The 25,568-nt window shown below is 42.1% G+C and overlaps 3 protein-coding genes across 6 annotated transcripts; 2 read left to right on the top strand and 1 right to left on the bottom strand.

The window, feature by feature from the left end:
* Positions 1-2,220: 2,220 nt before the first annotated feature.
* On the bottom strand, positions 2,221-6,145 carry LOC118096555 (DPY30 domain-containing protein 1-like). The gene is made up of 5 exons (XM_035138507.2): positions 5,999-6,145; positions 5,313-5,435; positions 4,353-4,448; positions 3,188-3,304; positions 2,221-2,396 (listed from the first exon to the last, which is right to left on the bottom strand). Exons 1-5 carry the CDS (start codon positions 6,143-6,145, stop codon positions 2,343-2,345), a joined length of 537 nt encoding a protein of 178 aa, XP_034994398.1. The 3' UTR covers positions 2,221-2,342.
* Positions 6,146-9,595: 3,450 nt separating this feature from the next.
* On the top strand, positions 9,596-14,442 carry LOC118096453 (DPY30 domain-containing protein 1-like). Of its 4 annotated transcripts, none has more exons than XM_060274992.1 (5): positions 9,596-9,688; positions 10,669-10,832; positions 10,925-11,047; positions 11,242-11,349; positions 13,577-14,442. In XM_060274992.1, the coding sequence occupies exons 2-5, from the start codon at positions 10,680-10,682 to the stop codon at positions 13,940-13,942; spliced, it is 750 nt and encodes a 249-aa protein (XP_060130975.1). In that variant the 5' UTR covers positions 9,596-9,688; positions 10,669-10,679; the 3' UTR covers positions 13,943-14,442. The 4 variants fall into 4 exon arrangements, with proteins under 4 accessions (XP_060130975.1, XP_060130974.1, XP_060130976.1 ...); XM_060274991.1 differs by having other exon boundaries at positions 10,476-10,832; XM_060274993.1 differs by lacking the exon at positions 11,242-11,349 and having other exon boundaries at positions 10,476-10,832.
* A 1,369-nt stretch (positions 14,443-15,811) lies between these two features.
* Positions 15,812-19,794, top strand: EXOSC3 (exosome component 3). Its single transcript, XM_035138651.2, has 4 exons — positions 15,812-16,114; positions 17,361-17,510; positions 18,279-18,430; positions 19,133-19,794. Exons 1-4 carry the CDS (start codon positions 15,848-15,850, stop codon positions 19,332-19,334), a joined length of 771 nt encoding a protein of 256 aa, XP_034994542.1. The 5' UTR covers positions 15,812-15,847; the 3' UTR covers positions 19,335-19,794.
* The last annotated feature ends 5,774 nt before the right edge of the window (positions 19,795-25,568 follow it).

Below are 25,568 nucleotides of genomic sequence, written 5' to 3'. Positions count from 1 at the left end.
ATTATTATCTCAAACAATGTTGTTTTTGCTATTTGTACATGGATCAGAAGGAGAGACAGAGGCAAAAGGGGGGGGGAGTGGACGGATTTATTCATTTAGCCGATAACTGTAAACTTGTGAAGAAACCAGCACTGGTGACTGGTTATGAGCACAGCATGCTTTGCAGAGTGTTCATTTGTAACAGCAAACATGGAAGTTAAATGGAAAGAATACAGTTAAATTTAACAGCATTTGGAAGTGACTTCTGATGCAGTTTGTGAAACTTGCTTTGTTACGCCCCTTATTTTGGAATATTTGAATATTGAAACATTTGATATATTGGACACCTCCCCTTGCCAGGCCAAATATTTCATAGGGCCCACAAAATGTCATGGTGGGGAAGGGATGGGTGGAAAGAGAAGGGAAAGGGGCTTCTTTTTCCTGCACCCCCATATCTCCCACATTTCTTGCAAAGGGGCAAAGCAATAGGATGTATCTTAACTCTTGCTCTTCCTCCCTCTCCCCTGTCTTTTAAGAGATACAGGTGGTATGTTTTGGGGAAGGAACATCTTCTGCAATCTGTGTAGAAGTGGAGGTTGGCACAGCCTGAGCTTTACTAGATCTCTAGCCCCAACAAAGTCAATCACAGGGGCTTGCATGAGGTTTAGTGGGTGAAAGCCCTGATAGGATACACTCTTTCCCTGAGCCCAGCTCAGCCGTAGCCTCCTATGATCACTTTGGGAATGACTGTGAGCTGGACCTCCGCTTTGCTGACTCCACAGTTTGCGGCTTCACTCAGCCACACACAGATGGGTTGCGCTGACAGATATAAATACATTTGCCCAACTGCACTAGAGATAAAAGGGACGTGGGTGGCGCTGTGGGTTAAACCACAGAGCCTAGGGCTTGCCGATCAGAAGGTCGGCAGTTTGAATCCCCGCGACGGGTTGAGCTCCCGTTGCTCGGTCCCAGCTCCTGCCAACCTAGCAGTTCGAAAGCACGTCAAAGTGCAAGTAGATAAATAGATAAATAGGGAAAGAAAGTCACAACTGCATTGGCTAAGGTTTGCTCGATACACATAAGCTTCTACAATGCAGGCACTTAATAAAGAACAAGTTTATGTGTGTAACTTCCATTTAGTGTGTGGACACACACACACAGAGAGAGAGAGAGAGAGAGAATTCCAGCTTTGAGAGGAGCACGTCTAGTTACATTGCTTAATTCAGTTTGACCTTATTTTGGGCCTCATATCTGTTTTCAGTAGTAGGATGGCAACAGCTGTGAGGAGCATATTACTATCAATGCATTCTTTTCAGTGTCTGCATAAGGGGTCTCAGGTTTAGCTAAATAAACCTGCAAGAAGCATTTGAGGGGGAAGGAGAGGGAGATGGAGAAATCCACATATCTGGACATATTTTTCAAACAGCAACACCACTTCACCCAAATATAATCATATAATCCTAAAATAAAAACAAAAACCATACTCCACCTAATTTGTTACTAATATAAAAGGGGCAACTCTTCTGTTTTTGGTGTCTTCTGTGTACGTGTGTCTTGTTTTATTTCAGAATTTCACAGCAAAGGAAGCCAACTGGAGTCCCATTAGGGAATGCAAATTCCCTATGTGCATACCTGAAATGTTGGGGTCTAAATGGCTCATAATATGATAAAAACATGGCTTTATGCTGATGCCTGTGTTAAGAGATGAATTTCAGAGTGTCTCTAGTAAATGTTTGTTGTTATTGATTCCACCCACAAACCTGTCTTGTTCTACCCATGTGTTCCACCCATATGGAATTCAGGCATCCCCAAACTCGGCCCTCCAGATGTTTTGGGACTACAACTCCCATCACCCCTAGCTAACAGGACCAGTGGTCAGAGATGATGGGAAATGTAGTCCCAAACCATTTGGAGGGCCGAGTTTGGGGATGCCTGATGTAGATTCTGTCAATGCCAGTCATGACTCCTGACCCGTTAGAATCCGCTCTGCTTCTGCCCTCTCTGGTCTTCCCCAGAGAGGCAGTGTTTTGAAGAATATGACATGGCAACCTTGGGTACAACCTCATTGCCAATACAACAGAGGGGGACCAACTTGAACCAGGTCTTGCTGTTGGGCTCTTAGCTCTGTTTAATCCCAACTACCGATTGGGTTATATTGTACATGAAGGCACCGCCTCATCCAGTAAGTAAATAGGGACTACCTTCTACAACTTGCTTTTATTTTATATTTTGGTGGTGGGAGTTTGCTCTTTAGCTGCGTTAATTCATTGTATCAGTAGCCCTAAAACAGATACCAGCCACCCACATCTGTAGCACCCCTTGAAGTTTCTGGAATAAACAGCTGCAGGTGAGAAAGATATCTCTCAAACAGGCGACTCTTCTTCTTCGTCTGCCTCAGCTACTGTAGTCAGTGCATGCTAGAAGTCAAGAAAATAGGAGGAGAAAGAGAGAAAGTTATCACTTATTGGAACTCTTAAGGGAGGGTTTCTTAGAATTTATCAGATGACACCCAGGGTCCCTCCCAAGCCTACGATTCTGCGATTCCATTATTCTAACATCAGAAATGGGTTCAACTGGGAGAAAGCTGCCTAGAGAGATCATTGCAGGGAGGTAAGCATCAGATAGGGGGAGATCTCTCTGTACTCTTTATTCAACCACTCCCTTTATTATTAAAACTGGATAACACCCCTTCCTTTTTTTGTTGTGTTTGTGGCAGATTTTCTGCCATCATATCTAGTTTGGCCCTATAATAACCCCGGGCACCAGAGAGTATTCTCTCATTACTGGATCCTTGCATTTTGCCATTTCAGGAGGGATGGGACTGAGGTTATCCCCTCCCTCCACTCACCCAAACCATGTGCAAGTATCGGTCCTCCGGAGGCAAAATGCTTGAAAATCGCTGCCCCAGAAGAGGAGCAGAGGTGAACAGCACCACTCTCCTTGCTTTCTGTCCACACTCTAGTATTCCAGAAACCCTGACGTGAGTGTCACACCAGTAGCTCACGCTCTCAATGGAATCATGCACTGGAAATGAGAACTTCCTTCCAGAGGCTATGGAGATGGTGGTCACTACTTAAGTAGCTGTAAATGGGGATTAGGAAAATTCATGGAGGATAATAAGACTGAAACCAACAATGCCATGGGATCTCTATATTCAGAGGCAAAATGCCAATGAAAACCAGTCTTAGAGGAATCTGGTCGTACTTACATCAGATTGTTCAAGTTCATCTATCTCGTCAACTCTGCTCAGATGAGGAGCCCCATATTTGTCGGTCAGCTCAGCCAAGGTTTTTGACGGTGTCTCTTTCTCAGCAGCTGCCTTTGCCTACAATTCAAATTCCATTTTCAATACCATGGCGAATCCAAGCGATTTTAAGAGGTAAATCAGCTGAACAAAGCCATAAATATGTAAGCACACGGAAAATCAAGGTGCAAGCCATTCCCCAGCTCCTTTCTCAGACCATTGAGCTGAATGGGCAGTATCTCCTGTGCACAAAAATTTCATTGAAATGACTGGTACCTGTGTGAGATGCTCAGCAGCACTTGAGACCCACTGAATTTCTCCCTCTATTCTCTGAGCAATGTAACTAGGACAATGGGCCACCATAGTCATCAGAGGCCAGTTCTGACTGATTACATGGTTGCTTGTTTTTCAATGTAAAGATGTCTTCTTCGGGAATAATTTAAATAAATTGGCAATCTGTAACTTTCCCCTGCTCCACTGCCCAGCAGCTATTGGCCCTTATTGTTATTGCACATGTCCTGTTTTAAAGGATGGGAAAACAACTATGGCTTGGCCTTATGTGCAAACTTATCCTTGACCATGGTTTGCTTGGCTCTCCTAACCTAGATGCTCACCAAACTTCAAAAACACGAGGCAAGAACACCTGGGGGTGGGGGGTGGGGCGACCCAGATAACAGGAGAAACAAGCCATTGTTTGTTGGATTGTCTGCGGGGCAACTTGTGACTAATGAGCAGTGTGTAAAACAAACCATGGTCAGCGTGATGTAGCTGTGAGACACGTACCCAGATTTGAGACACGTATTAAGCACTTATTAAGCACACTGGGGGTGACTTTAGGCTAATCATGCACTAACTTTCCTCCATCAGCCTAGCCTACATCTCATGGGCTTGTTCTGAGGATAGAAATGGGATAAATGAGTAAAAGACGCTCTCCGTGGTGGAAGAATGGGAAACAATTTTTTAAAACTGTCGAAGGAATAGCAGTTGAACACAGTTGATTTTTAAAAAGTGAGACCCCCAAGTGTGCCATTCCTCTGCTGAAATCTGCTGGAACATAATTTGGGAGACAGCTATTTGATGAGTGTTGGCATGCAAAATAGAAATGATCATCAATGTCATTTTATCCTACCTCCAACTCTGCTTGTTGTTTCTGCTCCAATAGAAGCTGTTCTTCTCTTTCTCTCTCTAATCTCTCTTGTTCTTCCCGTTCTCGTTCCATTTGTGCCTGCAGCCATATCATGCAAAAGTGCAAGTTGGTGAAAAGGAATTTCTGCCTTGGTGTGCTAGTCTTTTTCTTTCTTTCTTCTTGATTTACAAGGAGTTTTTGCACGCCCAGTGGGGAGGTGGCAGCATTAAAAAAAAAATGAGACCCACCGGCCGACTTAGCATTGTGTGCAAACTGAGCCAACTTTTCTGGTGTTCGGTTTAGATTGGTCAATGAAAGTAGAAATCATATAATTTTGCATTTCCTTGCTTTATGGTCACATAAAAATTTATAGTCTTATGTCTTAGCTCCATGTTTAAACAAGGGTCCCCCCCCAGCTATGTATGAATAAATAGTTTATATCATTTAAAGAGGACCAGTTGGCTTTGCTTTATGAATTGTGGGTTGGGATTAGAGATCAGCCAAAGGGAAACTATCCGCCCATCCACACATGGTGCACACAAAGGCTGCAATCCTATACACAGGTACCTGGGAGTAAAGCCTACCAAACTCAGCCAGATTTACTTCTCAGCAGACTTCTACAGGTGTATTAAATGAAATTGCATTAGCTAGCGCAAAAGCACATTTCTGCCCAAACCACTACAAATCCTGCCGGTGCCTTTTGATTCATCTCTGAGATATGAGCTCTCAAAAATTATCAATGTATAACTTCAGAACATTCAAAAGAATCCCTTGTTGCAGGCACAATGCTCTTCTGTTCATGCAATGGAAGGCTCTTGTTACCCCCTGGTCCTCAGGAATGTGTGGATGCTACTCACAAAGGGGGGGGAGGTGTCAGATCTTTATGATAACGCCCCCTTCTGGAAGCACTCACACACAGCTTGGACTTTTTGACTTTTTCTCTGTTTGGTTGCTCTGCCCTACCTGCCTCTCTTCTTCTAGCTTCTGCTGAAACAAAAGTTCTTCTTCCTTCATTCTTTCGATCATTAGCAGTTCTCTTTTGGCCTCCGCACGCTCTCGCTCCAGCTCTTCCCTTTCCAGTTTCCTCTGGCAATGATTTTTTTTTAAGGCATCAGAAGAGAAAACAGAAAAGGAGATACGGAGTTTCACATCTCTGAGTAGCAAAAGGTTCAGGCGACAGAAAATGAGAGGCTCAGATCTATTGCTAGGCAAAAGTATCTGGGACTTTACAGTAATATCTTGTCTGTTTACAAATATGCAAGCAGAGCAAGCAAGAGTGCAGTCCCTAGCTTAATAATAATAATAATAATAATAAATTTAAATTGAAAAATTGAAAAATTTGCTTGTTTAGGACTCTCTCTAGCTGCAGAAAGGGGCATAGCACCTTTAATTTACTAATAACAGGAATGCCAGGACAGAGAATGGGAACGAAGTAATTTTAGCTCCTGACCTGAAAGTACCGGTATGTGTTATCTCATTCATGGCTCTAAGATTATCAACTGGCCATTCAGCAAGCATCAAATGATGCAAAGCCGATACTTTTGTTTTCACTTAACACACAAAAGACTGTTCCCCTAATATAATAACTAGCATTAGCATTTAATATTTGAAGAGCCTGACAATATTAAGTGTAGAAGCAGAGGACTCACATGGAGTGCGTCATCCATATTTTTCCGATATTTATGAATCCACCATGCCAAGTACAGGATTGGGTCTGCTGGCCGACGTTCTGCCACCTCGGCAAGGCCCTCTGCCAAGCATCTGCCTAAGCATTTTTTGAGATATGCAGTCTCCATTTTCAGTTCTCCAGGTATCTGTGATGGTGATTAGTCCTTTTGGATCTAAAAATGGTGGCAAGCAGTGTGGGAGGAGGAGGAAAACATTTTGAATAACAGATGTACATTGCAGTAATTTAACAAACAGAAATATAAGCTGCTTTAACAACCTTTACCAGTTTAAAAAGTTGCCGAGATATTTAAAGAAACCAATAAATTAATAGCTAGCTTTGACCTGGGTGGAAATCTATGATTAAAGGCTTGCTCTGTGGAACTTAAAGGCTGCAATTCCTAAGAGTTTATTTCAGGTTAGTGCTATCCACCCCTGAAATCTTTCTGCATAAGCCCACGAAAATGGACAGGAGCCACAACAGAACAGAAGCCAGATTTTGGGGTGGTTCAGGCCCATAGTACCGGTACGTAATCCAACCACATTGATGCGTAAACTGACCTTCCTTCGGTTGGATTAACTTAATGCAGATTCCAGAGCCTATTCAAACTAAGTAGGTACTACGGTAAACTGCCATTTGATATCTACTTAAGAACATGGAAAGAGTACTTACTAAAAGACAACCCACACTCATAAGAAGAGAACTTTGTTCCTGATGCAAGGGTGACCAAACCCTTACTGGTATTTTATTCACTCTTGTCTAGAAGAATAAGCTCTGTGTGTATCCAATGAAAGAAACAGTTAAGTCTGGATGCTGCTGTTTGGTATCCTAGCAACGGACCAGTGTTCTAGCCCCATGCTGCTATCTCCCTGAAGATTCTGTATCTCCTTCATTCTTGGATAGAAAGGATTTCTTTGTGTTTTTTATTGTTATCAATTGGAAAAAGGAATATATGAGGTTGACATGTTTACATTGCATTACTTTATATTTGGATACCTGTATTAATGTGGGTAATTTATAAGCTTGCACATTACTGTATTCAGAAAAGGAACCCTTTTAAAAATAAACCTCCACCTTTCAAAGGTAGGTTAAAAAACCCTTTTATTCCTTTCCTTTCCACTAAGGTCAACACATCAGTATTCCACTTGTAACAAGAAATGACAGGTACTTGTTTTGACCCACATTATACAAGCATCTATCAAGAAATTAATGCTAATTTCAGCCTCCAGTATATATAGCTAAACAGTTCCCTTAGCCAATTAGCAGCTGCAACAAAAAGGTAGGAATCATACCCACTAGTTGTTAAGCTGGGTGCCAGACCCCTCTAATCCCTGGATCCAGCAAGTGTTAGAATTTAATCAAGGCTTCTAATTCATGGAATAGCCAAGCTAGCCTCCTAGTGAGGGTGATAGTCTGGGTGAGAAGCCATTAAGGGGGATTAAGGGGTTTGGTGTGACACCAGGTGGGTGGGGGTCCTTCCCTCAACTGATAAAGCTAGGGTTTAGAGTAGAAAGTTTCAGAGCAGTGATAGGACCTAGAATTAAAGTGGCAAGGCAGAGAAAGTGTCAGAGAGCAATGTTTGATGTCTGTTTGAATCCATGGCTGCAGTTATGGGAGAAACAAGTCCCTTTGGGGGTGATGATGCTGTGATCGTAGGCTCAGTGTGAATAACCCAGGGGGTCCCCAAACTAAGGCCCGGGGGCCGGATGCGGCCCAATTGCCTTCTAAATCCGGCCCACGGACGGTCCGGGAATGAGTAGAATGTGTCATTTTATTTAAAATGCATCTCTGGGTTATTTGTAGGGCATAGGAATGTGTTCCTATTTTTTCCAAAATATAGTCCAGCCCCCCACAAGGTCTGAGGGACAGTGGACCGGCCCCCTGCTGAAAATGTTTGCTGATCCCTGATAGATCATAAAGACACCATAGTTTCCGCTGTGCCTCATTCCAAAAGGAAACATGAACCCTGGGGGAACACCTGGATTCTTGCACCGCTCGGAGATTGGAGTGACATGCAACAACACCAAAGAAGGAAGGGGACACATACAGAACAGAAGTGATACAACTTCTGTTGGGCACACCAAGTGTTCACAAATTCAGATGTTCAGAAATAGCTGGCGGACTTCCATAACAATCTGTGGGGAGTGTTCCACCACCACCATCACATTTCAGTCTCATGCAAGCTTGTGCAAGCTTTTGTGCTGCACTCTTCATTAGAAATCCTAGAATAGTGATTACTCTCAAGTGGAGCTGGGCCAAATGCTTTTAATCCCTATTTTGCATTAAATGTCCCTAGCCTCAAACGTTACAGCCCAATCCTGTGCATGGTTACTGAGCGATAAACACTACTTTATCCAATGCTGCTTACAAGTGTGTGAACACAAGACTGATGCCTTAACTTGCAAGTTTAACATACCATGGGAGTAAGCCCCAATTGGATACAGTGGGGCTCAGTTCAGGGTAATTGCACATTGGATTTAGTCAGTGCATTTTTTTTTCTAAAAAAATGTTTAGGGGTACTCTCATTTTCCTACTCATATTGAAATACATTACTGCCCCTCAATGAGGCCAAACTTAGATTCACAAAATGTTTAGGGGTATGCATACCCCTGCGCCCCCCCCAGAAAAGAGCACTGGATTTAGCTGTTAGTTACTTTTCAATCCAAGTTCTCAATGTGTAACTCAGCTGGTTAGAGTGTGGTGCTGATAACGCGGAGGTTGCAAGTTCGATCCTTGTATGGGGCAGCTGCATATTCCTGAATTTGCAGGGGGTTGGACTAGATGATCCTCAGGGTCCCTTCCAACTTTACGATTCTATTATTCTAATACATAAAAGCTAAAGACTGAAATAGTACGCAGACAATGCCTTCTGCCTTACAACCCAGGCATCTGGGAATGGGTAAGATGTATTGCGCAATTGAATTTCTGCTGCGGGTGCCGGTTTTATTTGTAACCGAAGCCTATATTTTGCTTTAAGTTTTTGGCTGGGTTTTGGGGTTTGTTTGTCTTTAAGGCCAAATTTTGCTTTCCACTGTGTACATTTCCATCCTGGGACATTTGAATGAAGAGCGCGTCGTAAATACTTTTAATAAGCAAAAATGTTGTTAAAAAATGAAACATTTCAAAAATCGTGCTGTGCAGTTGGATTCAAGCTGGAACTCTTCTTGTAGAGCAGCGCCTTCCAGTCTTGGAGAACTGGGCTCTGCTACCTCCTCCTATGTCCATCTCATGTACAACCAGCTAGTGTGCTTTTCTGTTTCCACGGCAATAATGCACAAAACGTCGAGAGCAGCAAAGGATTCTCTCTCTCTCCTTTCCTATCTCTCTGCTGCAGGCAGGGACTGGTAGACGGACGGAACGGTACCCTGAAGACGACAGCTGCAGGTCTTCTCTTCTTTTTAACCCCCTTTCCTATCTCTTGTGATACCTGGAGACGGAAACAGTAGGCGTGCGGCGATTAAGCCAATGAGACGGTAGCAGCTGCATGCGCACGCACGCGCAACCAAGACGTTTGTGCACGTACCGCGCCGCCTCGTGGGCGGGGCTGTGTCGAGTAAGGCGTTCTGGTTGCTAGGCGATAGTGAGCCCGAATCCCCGCGATCGGGCCCCATAAGGCAGAGTGCAGTCCGGCGAGACTTAAGCGGATGCGCTGGGGGCGCTTGGCTGGCTAGTGGTACGGTGCAGATTTATTTATTTACTGTACTTTGGAGGGGTAGTAGCATTGATGTCATTTATAAAGTTACCTAAAAAAAATTCTGAACATTTTTTGTACCTGGGACACATTTTTTTTTTCTGAATTAATTTTTAAGTACTTTTTATATAAAGGGTTTATTTAGTTGGCTGGGTTGCAAAAGGCTTCCTTGCAAAGTTTTAAAACTTTTGCTCACTTTGGTCCTGTAAAAGACAAGGCTTTGTTCTGCGTGCCCCAATCTTTGGGGCACCCACCGGCTAGCAATCGCTGTATCTTGCCGAGTCATTGGAAAAGGAATGATCAGGGGTTTTAATAGAATCACAGACTCAATCATGGAGTTGGAAGGGGCCCCGAGGGTCATCTAATCAAGCCCCCTGCAATGCAGGAATCTTTTGCCCAAGGTGGGGCTTGAACCCACAGCCCTGAGATGAAGAGTCGCATGCTCCACCAAATGAGTGTAGCCACAGCTCCTGTGAAGGGCTGTCAGGATCGCCAAGATGATGTGATAATTGTGCTATGCAAATATTAAGTAACTGGTCTTTTCTCTTTTTCCTGCTCCCTTTGCATATATTTATCTCCCATTGGATTTGTGGGAGGCCCCTTCCGGCATCCCTCCTGTGCATGCAGAGGTGCATCGCATCGGCAGGGCAGCTGCTTGTGCCTAATGGTGCATGTAAATGATCCAACTAGTTTAGCTCCAGTGACTATCTATACCCATATATATTACAAATTTAATAAATAATAATAATAATGTTTTCATTCGCTGCAGAAAGCAAAGTAAGCTTTGAAAATACAGCTGAGATGTATGAAAGTGCAGGGAGGACGTTGGCAAAGGCGGAAGGTAAAGAGACCTGATTAGAGTGCAGGATCTTGGAAATTATTTCTGGAACATTGATTTTATTAACTTGGAAGGAAGGACTGTGATCTGGCAAGAGTTCACCCAATGTACCATATCCATGCAGTTTGGCACAAGATGGGGATGGATGTCAAATACCTCAAGGAATGCATAGGAAGATGTTTGGCTGAGGGACTTGCAGAAGCAGCGGACCGTCGGCCTGTGGACCCAATAGATTTCCTGGCACACTTTATTTACAACTACAGGAACAGATTAAATGAAGAAGAAAAGGTAATGCCTCTCTTCTTAATTTAAAGGCATTAAGGAGACAGGGTTTCCATTAATCCTTTGTTTATTTCCCCAATACTTTGTGCTTTTTATAGAGGAGGATAGAGAGGGCCGAGCTGGAACGTGAGCATGAAGAAGCCCTTGCAGAAGCAAAGAGGATAGAAAAGCTGAAAGCAGAAGAGCTCCTGGTTGCCAAGAAATTTGAAAAACAGCAGCAGGTCTGAAACCCTTTCCCAAGCAATATTAAGTTTACAATATGAATAGGTGAGGTAATCTGTAATGACAGCAGAGGGCCAAAAATAAGCCACTAATACCACTGTAGTGAATGGCTATTGGGTTTTAAATGATGAGTGGCTGAGACACCATCAATCATTTGTTCTAGTTAGCTAAATCACATTTTTATTTTATAAAGATCATAAAAGAGCAGCAATCCAAGAAGACAATTGCAAAGTTATCTGAGAAGGATGAAGCACCAATTCTGCAGAGTATCGAAGAAACTGACAAAAATCATATAGATGAAGTGAGTAACAACATGTATGTGGGTTTATTGTCTCAGAATTCCCTTTTAATAATGAAATTGGGTGGTTGAGTATTTCAGTTTGAGAGTAAAATGACGCCACCAAAAAATAAGGGAGTAGCTTCTACATACGCAGGTATGCAGAAGTAGGGTATAAAAGTGTGTAAACAAAAAAGCTTTCTTTTTAAATAAAATAACTGCTCTATGACCTTCCACGAACTGTGACCTTCCAAAAATGTTTTGGGCACCGAGATAAGAAAACAGAGTAACTAACTTTTGGTGGATGAATTTCTAGATTCTCAATGAACACTTAAGACAGGAGCTCCTTTGTCTTTCCTATCTCTATCGCTTGGAGTCAGCTGTGTGTGGCTGGCCAGTTATAGCTCTAATGAAATCCTCAATTTCTCCATTATTTTTTATGGAAATTTCTCACTTCCACCTGGGAAGCTCGGGTCAAAGGGAAGAAGTTGAGCAGATTGTATGAGTCTAAAAACTAAGTCTGTGGTCAATGCATGGAATCAGATGAATAAAATAAATTGGAAGAGAAAGGGAATCAATTGGTCTGTCAAGATCCTAATAGCTTATAATATTAATGAAGAATAACATTAGTTTTGGATGAGGAGAGATGTAGGTCTTGAGATTAAAGTCTCCTCCCCAGACTATACTCCACTTGCCTCCCTATATAGCAACAAAATGGTTTGGTTTAGGACTGGTGGAGAGATCTGATCCTGAGCCCTTTAGTATAGCAGAAGAGGGATGACTTTTTGTGGTGTGGTGTTTCCTCTGCAAGTTTCAAATAGAGTTGCACAGCTTTTGTTCAGGGCTTCAGCTAGTCTGGAACGAGACAGCTCCTGTTAGGAGCTGGGGAAACATTGCAACGATTTTTTTGGGGTCTTCGCTTCGTGAATATTGCTTGTGCTCTCCACGTTTATATATGTTTCTCACTGCTGCTTGAAATTCTTCTTTCTCCCCAATGTTGTAGTCATTCGACATGCAATGGGATTAATTTTATTAGAGACATTCAAACATGCAGTCTTACTAATTGCAGTCTGAAGAGGTACCGTACAGTTCAGCGGGGAAATAACCAAAACTCTCATCTAGTGAACTTCAGTTTTTGCAGATAGGCTGCTACATTTTGGGTTAGGTCCGACACTGCGGGTTGGAAGGGCAAGGTTGAAAGGCCACTTCCTGTAAAGTGGGAGTAGCTACCTCTCACTCTCCAACTTAACTTAAAAATGGAAACATCTGCAACATACGCAGAAATGCAACAACACTGTTGGATCACCCTGAAACAGGGAAAAAAGGGCGGAAATCATCAGCAGGAGAACAACTAATATAAGGAGAGAGGAAGCGAACATTTGAGTCAGTGAGTAGGTGGAAGGAATGCCTGTATTCATGAGAACAGAAGGTTCACCAGATAAGAACTTTGTTTTTTTACTTTATTTATAAGGGAGTATTCTTTATTGGATTGTAAAAAAGTACTGCCTCCCTGGGAGGGCATTCTTCCTTGCCCCAAAAGTCCAGCATAAGGACTCAGTGAAGGGCTCAGCATAAGGACTCAGTGAAGATCCTTATGGCCAAAGACTACCTTGGCTGAGGTTGAGTTATCATGAACGTTTTATTATTTATTAAATATTTTCTTACAAAATAATAAATTGTATTTTTAATATTTTCTTGGAAGCTGCCCAGAGTGGCTGGGGAAACCCAGCCAGATGGGCGGGGTATAAATGATAAATTATTATTATTGATTTCCAGAATAAGGGAGAACTTATACTGCTTTTAATAAAAAAATCTCCTTTAAGTTTGTGAATTATCTGAGCCATTGGTACATTACATTGCCAGCATTTATATTTTTACACACACACACACATACATATATATATACAGTGGTACCTCAACTTACGAAGGCGATCCGTTCCGCGGTGTTCTTCGTAAGTCGAAGCGTCCATTTTGCGCATGCGCAAAGTGCGATTTTGCGCTCTGCGCATGCACAGACCGCAAGCGCGGCGAAAATACTTCCGGGTTTGCCGACTTCATAAGTCGAAACCTTCGGAAGTCGAGGTACCACTGTATGTATATATATATGTGTGTGTGTGTGTGTGTATGTATATATATATATATATATATATGAATAAACACCTCTAGATACCATAACTGATTTCAAAGGGAGAATTTTCATGGTGGTGTATGTCCCTGTGCTCATATATATTATGTTGATTTGTATTAACAGAAGAGAACAGAACAGAAGGATGCGAGGATTCCAGAAGAACATGAAACTACTGCTGAGTCAAAGAAAGAAACCTTAGAAGACAAAATGGAACAAGGTTACATCAGTGCTGTAAAGGCTGAATTAGGTGAGACACCTGGTGAGCAGAATACCAGCACAACTCTCCAGGAGGCCTTGACAGAGATAACCATGGATGAAGATTTTAATCGGATTCCGCAGGAGACGATGGACGACAGAGGTGAAAGCCAGTTGGAACATGATGGAGTAAATCAGAATGAACATGATACACAAACAGAAGATGACACGGAAGATGAAGAGGACACTCCAGATGAGGAATCCAAATCCAGTCAAGATCTGAATTTGGAGTAACAGTGCAATCCTAACCATGTTTACTCAGAATCAAGTCCCACTGAGTTCAGCAGGACTTTCTCACAAGATGTTGTGAATAGGACTGTGACCAAAAATGAAAGCAGCAGCTTCTGAGTTGCTTTAGATTCTTCCCTTTCTCTAACTTGCAGTGTTCTGGGGTGGATGATCAAGGTGTTTCTACTACAGTTGTTGATTTCAGTAGAACTAAACCACAAGAGTTCTTTTAACCTTGACATTTTCATATTAGGGAAAAGGTCACGCAAATAAAGGTCTAGATTTGTCAGTTTTCATGACACTTTTTCAAGACTTTGTTACTGTTGAGATGTGCATGATAGACTTACTCAGCTACTGTGCTTCTTAAAAACTCATATGGCGGCTGTCACATATCTTTGTGTCTCCACTAACTACCAGATGGTGTCGCCATAGCTTTGGAAACCAGGATATGAATCATTGTGGTCTTTTATCTCATTCACTGTTAAATTAGAAAGTTGAAGCTAGAAAGGAATGCAGTATTTACAGAGGTAATTAAAATACTTGAGACAAGATCAGTGATAAACTAAAACTAGATTAAACACACACATAAATATTCTATATACAGTGGATGCTTGTCTAAACAAAACGTTTTTAGTAGGTGCCCAAAAGGGTACAGTGAAGGTGCCTGCCTGGTGTCAATAGGCAGTGAGTTCCATAGCATAGGTGCTGCTATATTAGAAGATGGATTTCTTACCAGTGCAGAACAGGTACTATGTGGCACCACCTGTAGCAGTGCCAGTTCCGCAGATGGAAGCGGTTAAATGAGCATGCGACAATCTCGCAGGTAAACTGAGCGCAAGTTGTTAAGGGCTTTGCATGCTAACAGCAACACATTGAATGGGGCCTGATAGCAATTCGGCAACCGTTGTGCCTAACAGACACCCCACACACAAATACAGTACCACCCCGTTTTGCTCCTTTTGCATGCATACAGTCACATGGCGCTCTCACTTCCTACACTGCAAAACGACCATCTACCCTTGATGATTCCGTTGAAATTCCTGCATTGCAGCAGGGTTGGACTATATGACCCGGGGGGGGGGGTCCTTTCCCAATCAACAAAGGAAATACAAGTTACAGGTAGGTAGCCGTGTTAGTTTGATGTAGTTGAAACAAAAAATAAAAAAATCCTTCCAGTAGCACCTTAGAGACTAACTAAGTTTGTCATAGGTATGAGCTTTTGTGTGCATGCACACTTCTTCAGATACAAAGGAAATACAATAAAAAAATTCCTTCAGTAGCACCTTAAAGACCAACTAAGTTTTTATTTTGGTATGAGCTTTCGTGTGCATGCACACTTCTTCAGATACCTGGTATCTGAAGAAGTATCTGAAGAAGTGTGCATGCACACGAAAGCTCAGGTATCTGAAGAAGTGTGCATGCACACGAAAGCTCATACCAAAATAAAAACTTAGTTGGTCTTTAAGGTGCTACTGAAGGAATTTTTTTATTTTACTTCGATCCAGACCAACACGGCTACCTACCTGTAAAGGAAATACAGTAGCTCAATTCTGCAGATGACCTTCGGGGTCCCTTCCAACTCTACAATTCTGTGACAACTGGGTGGCCACCTGCCATGTATGCTTCAGTTGAGATTCTTGCATTGCAGGGGGTTCGACTGGATGACCAGCGGGGGGTCCCTTCCAACTCTAAAATTCTATGATCCCGTGAGAAAGATGCCAGGAAGCGAGTGCCTCTAGCCCCCATGCTATCTCTATAGTGGCAGGAGTCCATCGGCGATCCTGGCAAAGGATGAAGGGCACAGAGAGAGAGAGAGATGGCGGAGGGAAACGCCTGCGCATGCGCGAGAAGCCCCTTGCCCCCGCATGCGCAGGAAAAGGAGGAGCGAGCGGGCTGTTTTGCGGCGGCGTCATGGCGCGCTCGGCTGAGGAGCTGGTGGGGCAGGTGGTGCTGCCGGGGGACGCCCTGTTCCTACCGGGCCACGCCGAGGCGGACAGCGAGAGGCTGTGCCTGGCCACCGGAGGCCCTCAGAAAGGGCGGCTGGTTTGCGGGCCCGGGTTGAGGCGCGGTGGGGACGGGCTGCTTGTCGCCAAGTGCGGGCTGTTGCGCTACCGCGGCGGCAGCAGCGGCGGAAGTGGTTCCGGGGGAACATATTGGGTGGACTCTCAGCAGAGGCGGGTAAGATGGGGCGGGGCGACGAAAGTGACGGACTGGGAAACAGGGCATGCGTGGCAGGGTGGCGGTTGGCGGGCGCCCGGTCGGGGATTCCGCGCCGTTATTTCACAGGGATGATTAAGTAGGGAGGGTGTTGTCGTCTGGCCACGTTTTCATTTATTTATTCCGTAGAATGGTTCTCTTTTTTTAAAGCAACAACAGAGCGGGTTACAAAAAAAGGGGGGTATTTGTATACCGGTAGTGCTGGAATTTTTAGGTTTTAAAAAATTAAATTAAAAACTGCCTCATCTAGTCGCACTGCAAACAGGATTCCAGACAGTAATTGATGTTTTGAACCGCCCTGAGATCTACGGTGAAGGGCGGTATACCAAATAAATATATTCCCAATGATTATTAAGGGAGGGGACGGGGGGGCGGGAGGACTGGTTTCATAATAACCGCGTTATTTATTTGTTTCATAAGAATCGTAAAACCGCAATAACAAAGCAGTTTACAAATAAAAGGTGCTGTTGTTGTGTACAGCGCTGCTTGTTTATTTTTTTATTTTATTTTTTAATTTTAAAAATGTTAACCTCCTCCAGTAACACCTCAAGGAGAAGATCTGTATAAACCAGTATATACCCCCCAACTTGGAGCATAACTTCTTTGAACCCCTTTTCAGCTAGAACAGATATTAAGCACTTTCTGGAAGCGGTTTTCTGTAAGAACCCACTTTGGCTGCATTGTCCTTGATTCATGTCAGAGAAGCCCAAGAGAGTGGGCTCTTTGTTTTTTTATTCTGTTTTTTGCTGTTTGTTTGTTTTAATCGTTACGTTAATTACTATGTATAATAAATGTGATTTTAGCGATTAACTTTACTGTACCAGGATGCAGAGTGAAATTGGGTGAAGTGTGGTTTGAACCTTTAAAGAATACCCTGTACTTTATCCCTGTACACCATATGACAACACTGTAAGGTCTTATGCCCAAATTTTGTATGTGTGTATATGGGCAGAATGGTTTGGATCACATGCTCCGCCAAGGCAAACCATAGTTTAGCACAAACATACGGGCTCCTGCAGAGAACAGTGTGTCCACTTTGCCCATTCCTGGTCATTCTGCTACGCTAAGTGGATTGTGATGATGGATTGTGTTTGAGGAGCATACTGTACTATGTGATACCAGCATTCTTGTTTGTTTTGAAGGATAAAACAATCTGCATATTTAAAAATACTTACCTCCCTTGCTCCCAAATTCTTTTAATGACTAGTATGTTCCAGTCAAGGGAGACCATGTGATTGGCATAGTGACCACCAAAGCTGGGGACATATTCAAAGTGGATGTTGGGGGAAGTGAGCAAGCATCTCTATCCTACTTGGCATTTGAAGGTGCAACCAAAAGAAACAGGCCAAATGTGCAGGTGAGGAGTCTGAACATGACTGTGACAGCATTGATTCTCTAAAGCTACATTCTGTACACAATTTCGTGAGAGCCTTGTTGAATTCAGTGTGATTTACTGCAACAGACAGGATTATGTTGTTAAGCTTGTGCTAATGGTAATATTGAGTCAATACCTCTCCTTTAGTCACAATGTTTTATCAGTACCGTATATCTCTGTGTGAACATGTTGAAGGAGATCACGTACACCATGAGCAAAGAGTTTGCATGTTGCTCCTTCTCCACCTGTCCATTTATGACAAGAACTTCTGATCTTTGGAATATGCATGTGGTAACAAATTACTCAATGTCATGCTTTGATAGCCAAGAATAATAGGAACAGGCTTTGCTGTTTGGGTTCCTTTTAAAATTGGTGTCGGACAGTTAAGAGTCTGATGTTGCATCTTCCTTTTACTGCTGGACTATTGACACTTTAAAGAAAAGCTCGGAGATCTTTTGTTGTTCAAAAATATTTTATGTCAGTTGACTGACGTGCCAACACTACATTTCACAGATTTTTGTTGCCCTGTTTAATAAGAACTGTAAGCAACTACATTCCTGGCAAAATGATTTCTTAATAAAACTCTTCATTTGTAATGTAACATACCCTCTCACATTTCAGATGAATATAGAAACATTCTTGTGTGACGAAGCTAATTGTATATAAATGTATTAAAGTTGAACTCAATAACTTTCATAAGAGTTACACATTCAGAACCATTTCATCTATGTATGTATTTTTTCCCCTTAGGTGGGAGACCTTATTTATGGACAGTTCATTGTGGCCAATAAAGATATGGAACCTGAGATGGTCTGTATTGACAGCAGTGGCCGAGCAAATGGAATGGGAATCATTGGACAAGATGGTTTCTTATTCAAGGTGTCATTAGGCCTAATAAGAAAGTAAGCGTGTCAGATTTCTAACCAAGTGTTTTGAGCTTGGAAGTTCTAGCTTAGATTACAAAAGCAAATGACATGTTTGGCAGTGCAACTGTTATATGCAAACTAGGATTAATATAACTTTGGCATTTTAATTGCATGCCAAAATTGACGCAACTAAAAAAAATGATGTAGTAACTGAAGACTACTAATCAATACAAACAGACTTCTATCAGGATATCTGACACAAACTCTTCCAGGACTTTAGATGTGAGAGGTTATATTTTTCTTGAAGATTCTTTGCATATACAAAACTAAATTGTTTGGGAAGAAAGGCAAGCAAGAACTTTTCTCCCTGGCATGTTTTTGTTGCACAAATATGTTAATTTATCAGTCAGTCATGTAGTTTCTCACTCTGCCCCTAGCCCTCTTGACCAGCAATCTAAAGAGTGACAGTCCCATGAAAATGTTTTATACCACCTCATCTTAGTGGGATGTAACCTGATAATGGGCAGCTCCCAAGTCCCAAAATGAGTGGGCCTGTGAAATTGCAGGTTACTTTTTCAGCAAAATCCTTTTTTTAAAAAAACATCCGACACCTGCTCTGATTTGGGTAGGTCCTAAAGAAAAAAATGTAGCTTTGTAAGAATTGAGGTATTAATTGTTAGAAATATGAGGTTTACCAGAGCCATATATTGACTTTTCTTCATTTTATTTTGACTGCAGACTCTTAGCTCCGGAGTGTGAAATAATCCAAGATTTGGGACAACTTTATCCATTTGAACTGGTGTTAGGAATGAATGGGAGAATTTGGGTGAAAGCCAAAACAATTCAACAGACTTTAATTGTGGCAAATGTCTTAGAAGCCTGTGAACACATGACTGCAGAACAGAGGAAACAAGCCGTTTCCAAGTTGTTAGAAAACTGATGGGAAGGGATTTTATATGGATATTCTTATGTGGAATTGATGACCCAGAAATACATTTTAAAATATTTTTTATATTTAAGGCAATAAATGTTAAAGTTCAAATACTTTTATTTTTTTATTCTGCATCTTTTGCTCTTGAGTTTGTTTTCTGACACTTTATGTCTGCTTGTTGTTACCAGTGTCAGGCTGTGACTTGTACACTTTTTGTAAAAGTATGCATACTTCAGACTTTTATAACTAAGTCAGTGGTATTTGCAAAACAAAGGGAACCTCCCTTTGGTCTGTTATTTTTAATTCTCATTGTATTTTTAGTGATTTGCAGCTTGATTACATGTGTGTTTATTCAGAATTAAGTTGTGAATTCAGTGGGGTTTACACCCATGTGAGTGGGCAGAGACTTGCAATTACTTTTTGCCAGCTGTACTTGATGAAGCTGTGAAAAATAAAAAGGTTTGTATAAATGAAAGAAGTGGCTTATGTCTTGAGTGCTTGTCTCCAGAAAGAGCTGATTTTGTTGCACTTACCATGAGAAATGTGTTTTTTTAAAAAAAAAAATTATATACAGTACTGATTCCAGGAAAAGCCTTCAAAGTGTTTACAAAAAAAGATAAAAAACAACAAGAATTTTAAACATATAGAAAGTTAAAACCACAATAGAATAGACTAAAACAAATTAAAACTCATTAAAACTTTCTAAACATTTGGGTAGACTTCTCTAAATAAGAATGTATTTAGCATACATGGAAAAGAATACAGTGAAATTGCCTGCCAGCTATCAGATGTTGAAGTTGGCTTCCATAATTGTTTCTTATAGTGTTGTAAGTGTTAGGATCTCTTGCTCTTGAGTAGGACCCTGGCAGAGACACATGCCCAACTGGCATGTTCCCTCCCTCTGGGTCGATCATTCGGGAGCTTCAAAAGCATTCATCAGCACACTTAGGGATCCGCAGAGTTTGCACAATTGCGTAACAGAACTCAGTAGCACAGCATTTGGCTAATCTATATTACAGTGGTACCTCTACTTACGAATAACTCTACTTACGAATGTTTCTACTTACGAATGGAGCTCCGTCCGCCATCTTGGATGCGGTTTAGATAGGATTTTTTCTACTTACGAATTTTTAGATAGGGTTGCTTCGACTTACGAATTTTTTCTCCCAATGCATTCCTATGGGATTCGACTTACAATTTTTTTCGACTTACAAATGTGCGTTCGGAACGCATTAAATTCGTAAGTAGAGGTACCACTGTATTTACATATAAACACTCACAGAGCACTGCAACATGACTCCCTCTCTCTCTAGTATCAGACAGCAAAGAGAATGAACAAAGGACAACAGTCCCACTTCATGGCACACAGTAACACAAACTTCCTGTCTTCGTCACACCCGACTCTGGAATGAAAACACACTGTCATGTGATAGACAACAAACCCATGAATGCAAGCACGGGGAATGAATCTTCAACAGTAAGAACTATTCAACTTCCTCTTGAAACAAAAAATACATTACTACCTTCATAAGTGCACAATCTTGCTGATGCCTTTCTTGCTGGATTGTCCTGCATCAGAAGGCTGGGACTGCACATTTTAATGTTCCCCTGTAATTTTTTCAAATTTCAGTTCACATAGGAAAAGCACTGTGCTTTTTCCTTTAGAGGAATTTGAGTCTCACTTAAAATACTTCATTGGAAGAGAGGGATTCTCAAATGTTTGTGATGGCTCTCCCCACCCCCACCCCATTTCTTCCAAGCTGTCTCCACCCCTTTACAGCTCTATATTCAGCTTTTCTGTGCTGCACTGGGTTGTAATTGATATATGGTCAGGGCTTTTTTCCCCCAGCTGTAACTCGCAGGAACTCAGTCCCTGCACCTCTTTTTCTAGAAGAACAGCACTGGATATGGTGCTATGCGAAGAACTAGATTTACTCTGAAAGACCTTATTTCCCCATATGAAGCAACCAGGACCCTGCAGTCATCTGAGGCCCTTCGTCACGTGCCTCCTCAGCAAGTGGTCTGGAAGGTGGCAGCATGATGACAGGCCTTTTTTGTGGTGGCTCTCCATTTGTGGAATGCTTTCCCTTGGGAGGCTTGCCTGGTGTCTTTATTACATATCTTTAGGCACCAGGAAAAAACACCACTCTCCCATTAGTCCTTTGGCTGATTAAACTATGACCTTTTAAATGTGTTGGGGGTTGTTACGGTCTTTTTATTTATGTACTTTGTGGTTTTATGTTTTGAATTGCCTTGTGATCTTTGAAGGACGGTGTATAAATTAAAGGAATAATAAAATGCCTTTGCAGCTCCTTACCCGCTTGCCCCAGTAAAATTAGGTAGTCATTTACTAGAGGGGGCGTGTGCCAAACTCAGATTTACTGCTGTGCAATGGGTGTAACAGTCCTGAATTTGAACTTGGGTATCCATGCATGTTGCTGCTACTTATACCTTCTCTCTCTCTTTCAAGCCATACTTTATTGAAATTCATAACAAAAACAAGATTAAATAAACAAAAACAAAAAAGACAATCATGTGTAAGTAATCTTACATAAATTTACAAATATAAATTAATCCAATCTTATACAGTCTCTTTCCCTCTACATTCTTACAAAAGTATGATTGACTTCCCATCATCTCATTTCTAATATCGAATGTACTTACAATTATTACCTTAATCTTTCTATATTTTCTAAAACTTTCTTACAACATATCTTATCCAGTTTTCCTTATTTCTTTGTAGTTACTTTACACAGGGGTCATTCAAATGCTGCCATAGATGTCATAACGCTATTGTGTTTTTGCTGGTTACAAATATCCAGAACTGATCTGAAGGGGAGGCTGTTTTCCTTGCCTTACTCCTTGCTTAACAGTTTTGAAGCTGATCTTTAATATAACCAATAATAAATCTAAGGTATCTAAATACTATAGTCTATAATTTAACCACCTAAGTCTATACAGTACTGTATTATCAACTGACACCACCAGAATTTAAAGAATCTGTGACAGGGAAGTGGGGAAGAGCCTGACCATTAAATACCTGGCCCAGCAATAAACACACTTTTAAAATGCTGAGTATGATTCTGGCATCCAGTTTAGGCTCTACCCATGTACTGCCTGAAATGCTTTAGAGACCTGTAAAACTAGTTTGACTGGCCCCTAATTTGACAGGGGCTTCAAGTAAATCTATAGATAGGTAAATATTACAGTACAGTGTGAACTTGGATAGGAATGTCCTCTCCATCTGCTTCTATTTTGATGGCTAGCTTTCAGATTCCTCAGCCTGTTGTGGACCAGTTGCTTGGAGTTTCGTGGCCATCCATGTGTTGAGTTGACGCTTGACCATCCTGGCTCCTAAAAGCAGCCAGAGGAAGCTTGGCTAGAGGAGGTGGTGGTTGTGAACACCTCCCTTGATGATGCTGTTCTACAGTTTTGTTCAGCGAGAAGCAGGGATTAGACTTGCTGACTTGATTGTACCCTTGTGCCTGTTTTAATTTGCCATTGTTAAGGGGGGCATGAGAAAGCCATAGCAGCTCAACCCCAGACATTCTTACATATTAGCCTTCTTCAGGCATTACTCACACAAAGAGGGCAAGTGCGGCGAAAAGGGTCGTGTGGGGTCATGCACTTCGCTCAGTTCTTACGTGCAGCTTTTATATTGTCATGCAAGAGGCATCATGAGGCTGCCCTTGGAGACTTGTTTGGAAGCTGCAATTGGTACAGGATGTAAAAGACAGGGTGCTGATGGGCACTATTGACTGGGTGCATTTACACTAGTCCTTAAACCTGCACTGGTTGCCAGTATGCTTCTGAGCCGAATTCAACAGGTCCTGGGACTACATGGTGAAAGGTGTGCTGTAAATGTCTAAATAAACAACAAATTACTTTTGAAGCGAGGAGCCTGCTCTATTCATGGAGGCTCCTGGCACGATTGGGCAGTTACAAAAAGGCACAGCAAGAACAAAGAATTACAATTTTATGCTCTAAAAAGCCAGTGTTGTGTAGTGATTGGAGCACTGTACTAGGAGCTGGGAAACCAAGGTTCGAATCCCTGCTTAGCCGTGAAACTCTCCAGGTTTTGGGCCAGTCACCGCCTGTCAGCCCAAACTACCTCACAGGGCTGTGGAGATTAAACGAGGAGGGGGAGAACTGTGTACGCTGCCGTGAGCTCCTTGGAGGAAAATGTGGTATGTAAACACAATAAATAAATAAATACTCCTTGCTTTTTCCTGTTCCGAAAGAATAAAAGTTGACACCTGCATTAACGAAGATTTATGGTAATGTTATTACACAAAGCAAGTTTGCTGTATGGCACATCGTGATTACTGCTGTAAAGAAAAATAATTCATTTCTCTCTGTTTTTAATTGGTACCTCCGGAGGGCGCAAGGGGTCAGTGCGCAGCCTTTGTGTTGTGGAGAAATTCCTGCTGTGGGTGGAGAAGTACAGTAATTAGAGAAATCTTATCTCGTTAAAAATAAGAACTGTGGACACTTAATCTTGGAAACTGTCTACAAATGAAAAACACCTTCTTATGAAGCCTTGCACTTAAAAGGTTATCCTCTGGCCGTTGACCAGAAATGGAGAATGCACAAGTTTCAGGTTGGGGAATCAAATGGAGCCATTCTGAATCTGTTTGGAAATGGTGCACCTCTTGAATATGGCATCAGGGAGAGATGTAGCTGTGCATCCCTGTTTGTGAACTTATTTGGTTTTCAAATTAAAATTTTACAGACCTTTATCAAACAAATCATAAAAACAAGATTCCAATGATTCTCCTGGACTTCCACCCCCCTTAATAAATAATTTCCTCTCGCATCTTTTATGATGATCAAAATCTTTTACATCTCCATTGTTTCCAGAATTCACCCTTATACTACAAGTTATATTCCAATCCTAATGATTTGAAGTGTTTACAGTGGTCTAAGATATCATAGAATCATAGAGTTGGAAGAGACACAAGGGCCATCCAGTCCAACCCCCTGCCAAGCAGGAAACACCATCAAAGCATTCCTGACATATGGCTGTCAAGCCTCTGCTTAAAGAAGGAGACTCCACCACACTCCTTGGCAGCAAATTCCACTGCCGAACAGCTCTTACTGTCAGGAAGTTCTTCCTAATGTTTACCGTAGGTGGAATCTTCTTTCTTGTAGTTTGAATCCATTGCTCCGTGTCCGCTTCTCTAGAGCAGCAGAAAACAACCTTTCTCCCTCCTCTATATGATATCCTTTTATATATTTGTACATGGCTATCATATCACCCCTTAACCTCTTCTCCAGGCTAAACATACCCAGCTCCCTAAGCCGTTCCTCATAAGGCATCATTTCCAGGCCTTTGACCATTTTGGTTGCCCTCCTCTGGACACGTTCCAGCTTGTCAGTATCCTTGAACTGTGGTGCCCAGAACTGGACACAGTACTCCAGGTGAGGTCTGACCAGAGCAGAATACAGTGGTACTATTACTTCCCTTGATCTAGATGCTAGACTCCTATTGATGCAGCCCAGAATTGCATTGGCTTTTTTAGCTGCGTCACACTGTTGACTCATGTTGTGGTCTACCAAGAGTCCTAGATCCTTTTCACATGTACTGCTCTCAAGCCAGGTGTCACCCATCCTGTATTTGTGCCTTTCATTTTTTTTTTTGCCCAAGTGTAGTACTTTACATTTCTCCCTGTTAAAAGTCATCTTGTTTGCTTTGGCCCAGTTGTCTAAACCACAGAGCCTACGGATTGCTGATCAGAAGGTTGGAGGTTCGAATCCCTGCGACGGGGTGAGCTCCCGTTGCTCGGTCCCAGCTCCTGCCAATCTAGCAGTTCGAAAGCACATCAAAGTGCAAGTAGATAAATAGGTACCACTCTAGCGGGAAGGTAAACAGCGTTTCCGTGTGCTGCTCTGGTTTCGCTAGAAGCGGCTTAGTCATGCTGGCCACATGACCCGGAAGCTGAGTGCCGGCTCCCTCGGCCAGTAAAGTGAGATGAGCACTGCAACCCCAGAGTCGTCTGTAACTGGACCTAACGGTCAGGGGTCCCTTTACCTTTAAGATATGTTATACATTTTCCCCATTCCTTATTAAAATTTTGGTCTTCTGATTTCTAATTCTTCCAGTCATTTTAGCCATTTCAGCACAGTCCATCAGCTTCATCCACCATTCTTCTCTGGTAGGAACTTTATCTTCTTTCCATCTCTGGGCCAATAACATCCGTGCAGCCGTGGTCCCATACATAAATAGTCTTTTCTGCTCCCAAG

The sequence above is a fragment of the Zootoca vivipara genome, chromosome 5 (assembly GCF_963506605.1).
Source record: "Zootoca vivipara chromosome 5, rZooViv1.1, whole genome shotgun sequence".
Taxonomy (NCBI): Eukaryota; Metazoa; Chordata; class Lepidosauria; order Squamata; family Lacertidae; genus Zootoca; species Zootoca vivipara.
The sequence above is the reverse complement of the archived record's forward strand: the minus strand, read 5'-3'. Positions and strand labels throughout refer to the sequence as shown.